Genomic DNA, 11842 nt, shown 5'->3' with positions numbered 1-11842 from the left:
TTGTTGGTTGTTTTTTTTTTAATAAAGGCTAATTAAGCAATTAATGCTCTAGTACAAACAATTAGTAATCGATTTCTAAAAAATTTTTTCTACAGAACCCAGTTTCTTATCCTCCACAGCTATTATTCTGATAGCTTCGGGGGGAAATTATGCCAGTCCAGTCTAAAATGGCCACCTCAGTACAGGAATGCAAAGAGATTTCAAAAATCTTTTACAGTTGCAGGTTTTTAATCAAAGTGTATAAAATTTTAGTCTAGAAAAATAAGTATAGATTGTATACAGTTACTGTGCTTGGAGACTGAAGAGGACAGCGCACCACTCAAATGGCACAGGCATACTGAAAAATGCAGATGAGAGTATTCCTTAAAACTGGTGGTGTGTTTTGTGGTTTCTTTTTTTTTTTTCCTCCTTCCTCATACTTTTAGCCTAAATAGGTGCAAAAAGTATCGTTAGGTGGGAAGTCTAGTTGCTGGCAAGGGACTGATGAATAGGTGGCTGGAAGCAGCGCACGTGTTCCACGGGTGTGCTCTCTCCATCACCGGACTTCAAATACTTGTCCAAAATAGCAATTATTTCATCATTCAGAATCTGGAACTTGCGAATTCTCTCAACCATTTTCTTCAAAGGCTGCAAACATCAAAAAACCAGACACACAGGAATTAGCTTTGGAGATAAAAAGCCTTAGACACAAAAGCAGCAAATGCTGTTACCTCAACTCTCCTAGCAATGTTATGGATGTTTCCCTTCCACTGATAATCCAGTGAAAATCCAAGGTGCACATTGGTTTTTGACAGTGCTGCTTTTTGTACAAAAAAGGGCAATTTACAGCACCCTTGTCATAATCTGAATGTATGTCTATGAGATGGAAGGCATTAAGAAAGTCCCACATAGTCAGGAAATCAGAATTCTCACTGACCAGTCTTCAAACTCTGGTACTAATGCCTTAATCTTTTGTTCCTAAAAACCCTGGTGCCCCCATTTTCAGCATTTCATTCGAAACAGCGATGGCTACATCTACACTGCATCTGAGAACAAACAGCTCTGATTTATTGTTGTCTTTACTACTACAGCGCATACAGAACAGATGTTTTCAACTCACCACATTCTTTATAACCTCGTCTTTGCCATCGTGCTTTTGGACTTTCAACAGGTGGTAGCAGAAATCCAGCACATCAAAGCGACGCTGCTGGCCCAAAAGCACAATGATCATACAGCCAGCCCAGTGCAAGCCGTCTCCAAAGCACTGCCTAAAACAGGAAACACACCACATAAAGCACGTTTCACCTCAATCTTCAGAAGCCTATCCCCAGGAAATGCTCACTAATCAGCCATTATACTAAACTACATATGTATCATTCTAGAATATGTTTGACATTAATCTAGAAAATAATGCAAAATCTCTAGTAAATTGCGTTCTCTTTCCAGATACCACAAGTGATGCAAATGGACGCTTAAAGAAAAAAACAGAAGCGCCCCCCCAGTTTTACACAACGTGGAGCTACTCCAAAAACATTTACTCCCCATTAGACTCCAGCAGCATTACATTTCATTTTCAAAGGAAACACCGATTTCAAAGGAAACAAATAGGGAATTCAACACCACTCTGCTCCTTTGGGCTGCAGGCAAGAAAGGAAACAAACGTCCTATGCTGTTGCCTCCATAATTGCTCAGTGAAAAGAACGTTACAGCTCAACAGTTTTTCAAAATAAGGATGTTACCAAAATTAACAAAACCAAGAACTACAGTTCCTGGTTAACTCATGTTAACTTCCGGGTGCTCATTCTTGCTCTTAATTCAGAGAAGAAAATACTTGTTTTATACGTGCACCAATGTTCAGCCATTTTATTTAAGTTCAGCATCCGTAGGGGTCTGACTACTATTGAAAGATGCACGCTAGGGCCTGTTTGTCATGGGATCATTCATTATACAGTGGCAATAGTTAAAATAGAGGGTTGTTTTTGTTAAAGATACAATAATATCTGTGTTCATGGATTATGAGCCCCTCCCAGTGATCACAGCACTTTCCCTTGTTTTCGACCAAGCTCTTGCAGACAGGCAAACAAACGCCTGCATTCTAGGCCCCCCTGCCAGTTACAGGGAGGACAAGCAAAGCAGTGTTGCCCGCAGGTGGACCGCTGGCAGCTGGCAGTACGTACTCCACAGTGAATTCGTGCGTTCCCACGGGGATGCAGTAGACGAACTGCATCGCGCTCCAGAGGCGATGGAATTCCACGCACTCGTCCACGTGCATCACCCCGTTGCTGGGCAGGGGCCCGCGCCAGATGGGATCATCCAGGAAGGAGCGGATCCTTGTCAGGATAACCTCAAACATGGACAGGCCGCAGCAGAGGCGTTCTTTGGTCAGCAAGTCCCCTTCCCTTGCGATTGCTATTTGCTAAGGTGGAGAGAAAGAAAGTGCAAAATCCTGGTAAAAGCCACTTGACACAAGACTTTATTTAAAAAAAAAAAAAAATACAGTAACACGTTTTTCAGTTTCACTTGGTTTATTCTAGGAGATATTTCTCCTGACTTTAAGTGAGGTCGGAGGCCACTAACCTGGGGTGCAGTTCAGTGGAAAAAACATTCAGAGAAAATTTTAAAAGCCTTTTCAAGCAGACAGGCTTTAAAGTAAGTAACGCTAACTGCAGTAATGCTAATCCCGGACTAGTCCCAGGGAAGTTGAAAGAATTCTTTGCCTGAGTGGAGGCAGAAAGCAAAACCAAAGAGTTCAGTGCTCTGCTGCTAGTACGGGCAGTAGCTCCTGCCTGCGCTCTTCTGCATATCTCTCTCAGCTGCTGCTGTCAGAGACGGGAAAGCTCCAAAGACAGCACAAACAGGCTCAGACAAAACCCATAAATGGCAATGCCGGTTAGGGCTCATCCCAGCTTGTGCCATCACATTGAGAGCTCTCTCCTACGGTGCAACAGCCCCTACCGAGCTGCAGCATGTACGATGATAAAAGCAGTCTGAAGTCTGCTTCAGAGCACTCTGCTCTTCGTTTCTACTATTCACATCTCAATCACTTGTAAACTGCTACGGTTAGCAGGGAACTAATGTACCCCTCACACTGAGAGAAAGGAAAAGAGTGCTGAAGCTGCAAAGGCAGTTCAAGAATGTTCTCTCTGGTCATTGTGTTTCCTAGAAAGCTCAACACAGCTCATTTTTCAAGAGTTTCTAATCATCTGGCTGAGAGAAGAATAAATTATTTTAAAATATATATATACACATGCACAAGAAAACTGATTGCTTTTGGTGGAATTTGCACTAGGACCTCCCAGGCTGGCCCTTATACTGAGAGGGTATCACATAGCACCATACATACAAACTAGCATTTTCCCCAAAACATATCAATTCCACCCCAGTCTCAAATGTTTTAAACTTCTGAGCTTTAACAGCTTTACCAGCTCCACGGATCTGAAAAAAAAAAATCCTGTTGTGTGAACAAGCTGGATGTGCAGGTTGAAGTTCCGACACAGCTATCAGCACGTGTGAAAGGACAGGCTTTCTAGTGCTCAGAAATTTCTTGAATTGCCTCCAACGCAAACAAGAGAGATTACCTGGGGTGTTCCTAATCTTTCAATGAGAGGAACCAAATGTAGTGGAGCATATTTTGACTCTAGTCTCTTCATTTTAGCATCGAGTCTTTCACCCTCTGAAAGAAAGGGGGGGGAAAAAAAAAAGAGAGCACTGATTCACTTAATTGGCAGCCGACTTAATTTTATAAATTGAAATTAAGCAAGAAAATTCTTATTTTTACACAATCTTTATTCAGTGCAGTAGAAAACTGGGTAAGTTGTTTTTATAGGTCTAAGTAGTTGGTTAATCTTCAATGTGCTTTTAGAAAAAAATATGTATTTTAAAATATTGCATTGTATGTGCAAACAAAAAGAAACCAAGGATTTGTAGTAGGATACATTTAATTAACTAAATTGAAGACTGAATATAAGGCTCTATTATGCTGCTGCTGCTAACATATTTGACTCCCACTTGTACTAAGCCAACTAAATTGTCCTTATCATACATAAAATGCTTGACTCCAGAAGGTGGGGTACAATGAGGGTGGAATTCTGTGTGTAACAAGGCTTAAAAAAGCAGTCGGCACCCCACTCATCACTGGCAAGTAGGAAATGTTCTCCAGCAAATGGGAAAATACTGTTTACAATAGTCTGGTTAGTTTTATGCAGAGATGCAATTAGCTACGGTGAGTCTGGAAATATTCTCCAAGATTTTTAGCTGATGGGATTTCTCCAAGCAGAACAAATCAGCTGCTCTGGCAGAGAGAAACGGAAAGGAAAGGAGACAGAGGAGCAACACAGAAAGAAGCGAAGCGTGAGGGGGGGAAAAAAAGCTCACTTTCTGATGATGAAGGATGAGGAAAGCAGGTACCAGAGGAAGCAATCCTGCAAACATTCACCACTGCATGCCCAGTTTAGTGCAAAGGCACGTGAAAAGTCTACTGGGACCAGGGACCACTTGTATTTACTTACTCTGCTGACAGACTTTCTATACCCTGTATGATCAAGCCTACCCCATTTAATTGACAATCATATAAGCTAAACAGCACCTTCGGAAAAGCCTCTCACCATATCCACATAGAGGGGTAATACTGCCCTGGGTATCCATCCTACTTTTCCCTGTCATGACATTCCTCCTCTTCCTCTTGTAATTTGCACTGAGCCTCGCTAAGAAGCACGTATTTTTCAGCCAGGCAAACAGGACTGGTACCTCTGTCCTGTAATTAACAGCGGTGTTGCAAAGGATGGCTGGGGACGCTCACCAAAACCACAGCAGCACGCAAGACAAGTGGAAAGCATTACCCAAGGAAGGTGTTTTCACTTAGCCAATACCTTTGACGTGAACTCTGGGCAGGATATTTTGGAACGGCGCCGCGTGCAACAGGTCACACACTTCCTCTAGGGACTGGAACGAAAAGGAAACGAAAGGCATTTAGGACCAAAGAATCCTCAAACCACACCAGATCCCCAAAACGGGCTTCCAAAAGCACGTCGACGCCGTCGCAGAAACAGCAGAGGGCAGCCAGCCTCTGCTGCCACCGCACGGAGCTGCTCTGAGCCCTCGCTCTCCTCACAGGATCGCTCCCAAAGACGATTTGATGTCACCAGGTTACTTTGGATTCCCACATAAACTCCAGCAGCTCTCCTCCCACCCTCAGCTGGCAGTTTGTAAAGGACAGGGTATTTATTAAAAAGACTAATGCAGAATGAGTAATTTCAGTGTGAAAGCGGCAGACGGCTCCTGCACAGACAAACAGAGTGGTGAAGAAGGTGACTCACTGCTTGGTTATTTTTACCAATGCTATTCCCACAACCTGTTATCTATCATGGCAGGCACATCTCCCCTCCAGGAGGGCCGAGACACACAACAGCAGTGGTGAACCACCTCTCAGGAAGTATTTTACATCTTTAGGGACGGGGGAAAGGCAGACAGATGTCTCCTGGTTCTTGGCTGCTGTACGTATGTGCAGAGAAAATGCAGAGATGACCAGAAGCAGACGCATGACTTTGCTAAGCCCCTCTCCTCATTTTTGGAGCAGAGGCCCTGCTCATTTGTAGTCCCTCAGCGCTAGTATTAGAAGATATGTTCATCAGCCATACCCTTGGCAAGGCCAGGGTACCAGGCCTAACCTGCCTTTCCCAGGTCTAATTCCTTGATGTCAACACCATGAAAATGCATGTGCAAGGCAGTCAAGATTAACAAGACCCACCCACCAGCAAAAATGCACTACAGACCTACATTTTGCACCGGGGTTTAGTTATGACAGATGACCACAATGGAAAAATACTGAAATACATGACAGGACATCAGGGCACCACTGAGGGCAGAAACAAGAGGAGGGGCAGCAAGCAGGGGTGTATTACTAGAAAGTGTCACCAAGGCAGTGTCCCAAAGAAGGTACCTCCAGCGATGGTGTCACTTTGGTACACCCTCAAGCAGTGAGGACCCTCATCTGCATGGCCTTTCACCACGTACCCTGTTAGCCTGAATCCAAAGTAATCCAGTTTCTCATTTTGCTTCAGCTATCCCATTACTGAATATGGGTTTGCTGCTTGTCACCTGGCCCTCCAATTACTCTCTACCACATGGGAGGGTTCCTCTAACACCATGAACTCTGAGGAACAGCATGTCTTTGCTACCTTATCTAACATCAACAGCTTTAATACACCCTAGAGAAGGAGTCTTACGCGAGGGTTTATTTTTGTGCAACGGCAGGCCCCCAGCCAGCTTGCTGAGGAAATGATGTAGCTGGTTCACAGTCAGCAAAGATCTCTGTGTGATGGGCAGCCCAGCCTCAGCGGCAGTGCGTGCTTGCACCGCGTGGGCAGAGCACCCCGTAGGCACGGGCAGGGGAGAGACTCCCACTCAAGCCTCCAAGGCACAATGGAGGTAACGAAGCCTGTTGCTTTTCTGGCCCATAAGCAATGCCCACCTTTCCCTCTGTAAGCACCCAAAAAGCATGAAGACAAAGAAATTACACATCTGGCCATTTTGTTTGAACAGCAGATTGTATAATGTGAAAGAAGAGTGGGAAAAGGAAAGGAGAGGTAAGGATAAAGAGCAGTTGTAGCACTGTGCCCTCAGCAGCGGGCAGCTTCACATGCTGAAAGGCAGAGACTAGGCATATAGGAAGCAGCTGAAAGACTGGACATGTTTCACAGCTTCATTCAAACAAGGACAGGTGAATGTCTGGCAGAACGGGCACCACTGTCAGCTGTCCTAGCAGCAAGAAGGGTGTCCAAGAAGTCCATGTTAACTTTGCAGTGTTTCAGATGACAACAGGAATTATAAACAGGGAAGGAAAATAACAGTACCAGACACACAACTCGCTGACATAAAGGGAGTAGCCACCCTGTGACTGACTGCAGGAGTACTATGTTTGATCATAATTTATGATGAAGGTCATAATATTTGATCCTCAGGTACCGTACACGAGGCAATGTCTCTCACCCAGCAAGGTCAGGCATCCCTGCTACCTCGCAGACATGAAAGCCCCTGCAAGACTGTAAGAGATCAGAGGAAGGAACTGTTTCTACCCATCTGCTCATCAGCAATAGCAAAGTGCAGATTTCAGCCTTGTTATTTATGACGTTAGTAACAAAACTTGAAAGTACATTTTGAGAGACAGATGGGTTTTCAACTAGCACAGCAGGCACCTACCAGACTCTGTTCAATGAGGAGGCAAAACAAGACGGCATTTCCCACTTCCCGCAAATTCTGGAAGCAGACAGTCTTCAATTCTGCATATTCAACGATGTCCTTCAGCTGATGGTGAAAAAACTCCAAGATACCTGAAATTAAAAGAGAAGCAAAAAAATTAAATCTCAGGAGCCAGAATGAAATCTAGTGCTGATCACACAGGCACACCTGTTACCTTGGGAAAGCAGACAAAAGATTCTGGTCATGTGGATAAGAGTCATATGGATCAGGACTAATTTTTCTTTCAGAAAGAAAAGCACTCCAATTTTCTAACCAATTTGCCTATTCAAAGCTTGCACTGAATGTGCATAAATATACTGTATCAGAGCGCAACTAACCAAGGGTGGAAGTTTATAATTCTCTCTTCATGTATCAGCACATGAGAATTTTATCTCCAGACATGCAGCCTAGAGGAAACTGAAAGGAGCAGTATTTAAATACATTAAAAAATCAGAGGTTATGAATTGTTAAGCCAGTGGTGTGCTGACCTTTTTAACTGCACAATAACTAAATAAATCATGCAAAATGGAGCACCTAGCTTCTCACTCCTAGAAAAGGGAGCCAGTGTAAGAGGTAAGAAAATAATTGCTAGGGGCAGGAAGAGAGGGTAGGGCTCTCATCTGCTATTAGTCCTGTTCCAGCCTGTCCCCAACCTGCCGCACCACCCAACACGTTCAATTCACAGCTGTTATTTTCAAGGATGACAGAGCCAGCAAGGAGCAGAGCGCTAAAGATACAGGGAAGAGGGGTGGTGTCAGGCTACGACTCTGGCAGTGCCACAGACAGCCAGAGGTGACCTGCAACCTCACGAAACAGTTAAACACAGAAACCACAAGTCAAGCTCTGCTGGCAAGGGTACATCAGATCCTGCTGACAAGCACAGTCAGAACATTGCTTCTGTCAAACTTTTGCCAAAAGCTGTTAAAAAACATCTAAATTATGATTCGACAAAATATGTAATTTACATAAACATATGTCTTTTCCACCAAACCTCTCCCAAACAACAGGGACGTTTAATGCGCTGGTGGATTTCCAGCTCCTTCCCCCCAGCCCTAGAAAGGCTGCACAGTCCCTTGGCTAGAGACAAGCCCAGGAGACCCCAGGCTTGGCAGCCTCTGCAGGGACCTGACCTGGTCAGCACCGCAGAGGTTAAAGCGATGTGCAGGATGGGCGAGGAAGAGCAAAGAACTGCAGTAAGTCAGACAGCTCTCCAGCTTTTTGCAAGTTAATGTTTATCAGCATTTTTCCATCTGTCTGCACAAGCCTGGCCCTTTTAAAAAGCCACCAAAACCCTCAACTGATGACAGAAGAAAATACATTGTGCAAAGCTTTCAAATTGCGTGCTACATACGGCAGTTCATTTCCATTACACTGAATTAAGTCACACAGTTAAATCTCCACCCAATCACATCTAAAGCAATTGAGAGGAGACAAGGATAGAGAGCACAGATGCCCCCCACCGTCCCTTGTGTTCCTTGGGTGCAGCTGACGAACACTTCCCATGAAGGAGATTAGACTTTGGTATGTACGCAGCAAGGCAATGGCAGGCAAACCTAATATACTGCCTGGAGCGTATCTATGCCAAGGAAATCCCTCAAATTCATCAGAGGAACTTGAAAACGTACAGTGAAGGAAGGACTGTACAGCTAACCCACGCACTTCTACAGAAAGCCTCACGTCATTAAAATTAGTAACACGAAACATCAATAAAGTGCATGGTGAGGGGATGCAGGGCTGGCTCTGTTACATCTCAAAGAACTGTTTGTCAATAGAAAATTTGCAGTAAATGAGTGTTCCCACACATGCTCAGTGGCGACAAATTTCAGACCTAACTTGAGTAGTTTAGTGACTCAATAGAAAAGCAGAACTGAAAAACTAATGGAGATAGGTCAGATGTAATGAGTGCTTACTGAGCTTGATTTATTCAAAGGAAAACACATTTAAATCTAGCTACAAAACAAAGAAGTCATGCCAGTGCATCACCCACTTCCCCCTTCCCATAACATGGGGACCATGTAATGAAAAAGCTCTGCAAAAGACTTGGTGTACATTCAACACTGCGGTATAAAGGTCAATCGCAATTCCCAGATGTTTGAGCAGCAGTGACCAGTTGTGTTTGTTGTTTAAACACACCTGCCCACCATGGCAAGGAGATGCTGCAGTGCTGCATGCTGGGATTCCTATTTTAAAGGTGAGGTTGAAAAGGCAGATTGATATGGCAGAAAATTTTTCACAAAAAAATTTTGATGCTAGGAAAAAAATGCAGAGTGAGGGCATTGAAGCAAGCTTTACCACAAGTCTACAGTGTGTTTTAGTTACACACCCTAGTACTTCCTTTGTGTTTTTCTCTGTTGATGAAATGGCTTCCACGCCTAGAGAGAAAGGTCTTCTAAGGATCAACTGCTAGAAGTCAAGTCAAATACTTTCCTCATACCAAGACTGGATGCCACACAGGCAATCAAACTAGATCTACCAACAGTTTTGGTCTTAGTATCCATGGCATGTACACAGAGATTGATGGTGAACCAACAGAAGGGCTGGAAGACTCCCCGAAACACAGTGACTAACTGTAGACTTCTCCACATAGTTACCATGGCGAGAAAGCACTACCCGAGCAAGTAGGATATTGGCAACAAGGAGAGACACGGGGATGTTTTTCTCATTATCTTGTATGGCAAATGGGGAGCAATTTGGTGAGAAATAGAAGCTGAGCAGAACAGCAAGGTTGTCTCCATGTTGCTACCACAACATGGAGACAACCATTGGTCATGAAGGGGATGGAAAAGCTGGGAGGGGAGGTCAGACTCAAGCCGCCGCCCAGTCTGTGGATTTTGTGGGGAGTTTCAGAAAAGAGATTGATGCCCAGAACAATGTTGAGAAAATTTTATCAATGTTATATGGGCAGCTCTGAAGTGAAATCCTGAGAGTAACCCATGTCACCTACAGCAAATATAATGGAGCAGGATGGCACAGAGAGAAACCAGGAGCCGCACAGAGGACTGTGACCAGCAACAAGGAGCTCATACTGAAGATGCGACTGAAACCAAAGCAAGACAGTAAGACACCCAAAAGCAGCAGGATAGCCGAAGTCAAAGAGGCTTGAGGTTCATATAATAAAAATTATATACTGTCTCTTACAGTCACTCCAAGTTACAGAGTTCCTCTCAAAGTCCTTAACAAAGATCCTTATTTCTTCACCCAAAGCCCTAGTCTCCATATACAGATATATACACACACCCACACATGCATTCATGAAGAAATTGTGTCATATTTTGAAAATCTGATACCCAGTATTTAGCATGCAGTTGTACCAAATGCTGCTATCAACAGTGCACTGCTTCCCCTTAGATGAAGGGCTTGATTTACTGGCAAAACAGACGAAAGTTTACAGAGCTACATAGGCTATTTTTGATGGAACACAAATGACACTGAAAGCACGATCTGCTCCCCAATGGAGTTCTGTAGCGAAAATACATCATCATGTTTTCATTAATGTTTGAGCAATGGCATTCCCGATTACACCTCCTTATACTGTACAGTACACAGAACTGTATTTTTATGAAAGACTACGCACGCGTACTGAAGCCCTGGAAGAAGAACACGTGCCTTAGGAAAGTTAATTTCACTTAACTGGATGCAACCTTCCTCTTTCCCCTGATTTTATTTGTGGGTGCAATTCTCAAGTTACTGAATTAGTTATATATACATAGCATTTTGCAAGGCAAATGAATCAAGGCTTTTTGCTCCTTCTCTCCAAGAAAGCAACTGTAACTAAACCCCTCTATTCCTGCAGATGGAATGATGTTAGGTGTCATAATAATTGATCTTACAATCCTAGTTTCTGATTTACACTGATCTTAACAAAAGCAAAGGCTGTTGATATAAAATAGATCCACTAAAGTATAGAAGATTAGTAAAGGATTAGGTTCCATCTCTGCTTCCAAAATCCTATCTCACCAGCACTCAAACAGCAGATGCCAAGTTTCAGCTGTGCAGTCTGTACACTAATTAATTTAGGAAGTCAGACAAAATCCACACATGCAACACAAAGCTGGCTGGATTTCTTCACTTCAGTCACCTTTCATTTTCCATAAAACAATCTCAGTTCACACCTGCAGACTCAAATCAGACAAGTTCCAGAGCTTGCAACAATTCTGGTACTTAAAAGATTAGGACAAAAATTGGCTATTAATTCTAGAACTGAATTGCTGACTCACAACAAACTAGATCTTGAATATAATTCTTGGTCTAGTCTAATGGATTATTTTCTGCAGAGTACTGACTTCACTATTGTCAAGTAAAATCTGCTAATCTGCAACAGCAAAACTGCTCCCAAGAAACTGGGTGCTGTAATGACCTTTAGTTTATGTTCACTTTCATACAGACCTTCAAATGGTAGCTACAAATACTTCTTTGGCTCACAAGAGACATCATTAACTCTGCGTTATCAGCAGTCATGCCATTCCTTTCAACAGAAATGTTTGTAAGGTTTAAGCATATACATGTATCTGGGAATTATGATCACGGGGCCTGTGCACTGCGTTTATTTTGCTAGAAAGAAATATCCTGTTGTTCTGCATATCTAATCAGTCCTTACTGCCCTTTCGCAATCATCTGGGTGATTTGG

At 43.4% G+C, this 11842-nt stretch overlaps 1 protein-coding gene across 3 annotated transcripts in view; it reads right to left on the bottom strand.

Moving 5' to 3' along the window:
- The window catches only part of CYFIP1 (cytoplasmic FMR1 interacting protein 1), a 78523-nt gene continuing 66681 nt past the window's right edge, over positions 1-11842 (bottom strand). For all 3 annotated transcript variants that reach the window (XM_075523368.1, XM_075523375.1, XM_075523382.1), the window contains exons 26-31: positions 7177-7307; positions 4848-4920; positions 3558-3652; positions 2157-2395; positions 1100-1247; positions 1-627 (exon numbers count right to left, since the gene is read on the bottom strand). In XM_075523368.1, coding sequence (XP_075379483.1) covers positions 463-627; positions 1100-1247; positions 2157-2395; positions 3558-3652; positions 4848-4920; positions 7177-7307 — 851 coding nt within the window. In that variant the 3' untranslated portion in view covers positions 1-462. The remainder of the gene's footprint in view (positions 628-1099; positions 1248-2156; positions 2396-3557; positions 3653-4847; positions 4921-7176; positions 7308-11842) is intronic.

This window comes from Mycteria americana, chromosome 1 (genome assembly GCF_035582795.1).
Source record: "Mycteria americana isolate JAX WOST 10 ecotype Jacksonville Zoo and Gardens chromosome 1, USCA_MyAme_1.0, whole genome shotgun sequence".
NCBI classification, from domain to species: domain Eukaryota; kingdom Metazoa; phylum Chordata; class Aves; order Ciconiiformes; family Ciconiidae; genus Mycteria; species Mycteria americana.
The sequence above is the reverse complement of the archived record's forward strand: the minus strand, read 5'-3'. Positions and strand labels throughout refer to the sequence as shown.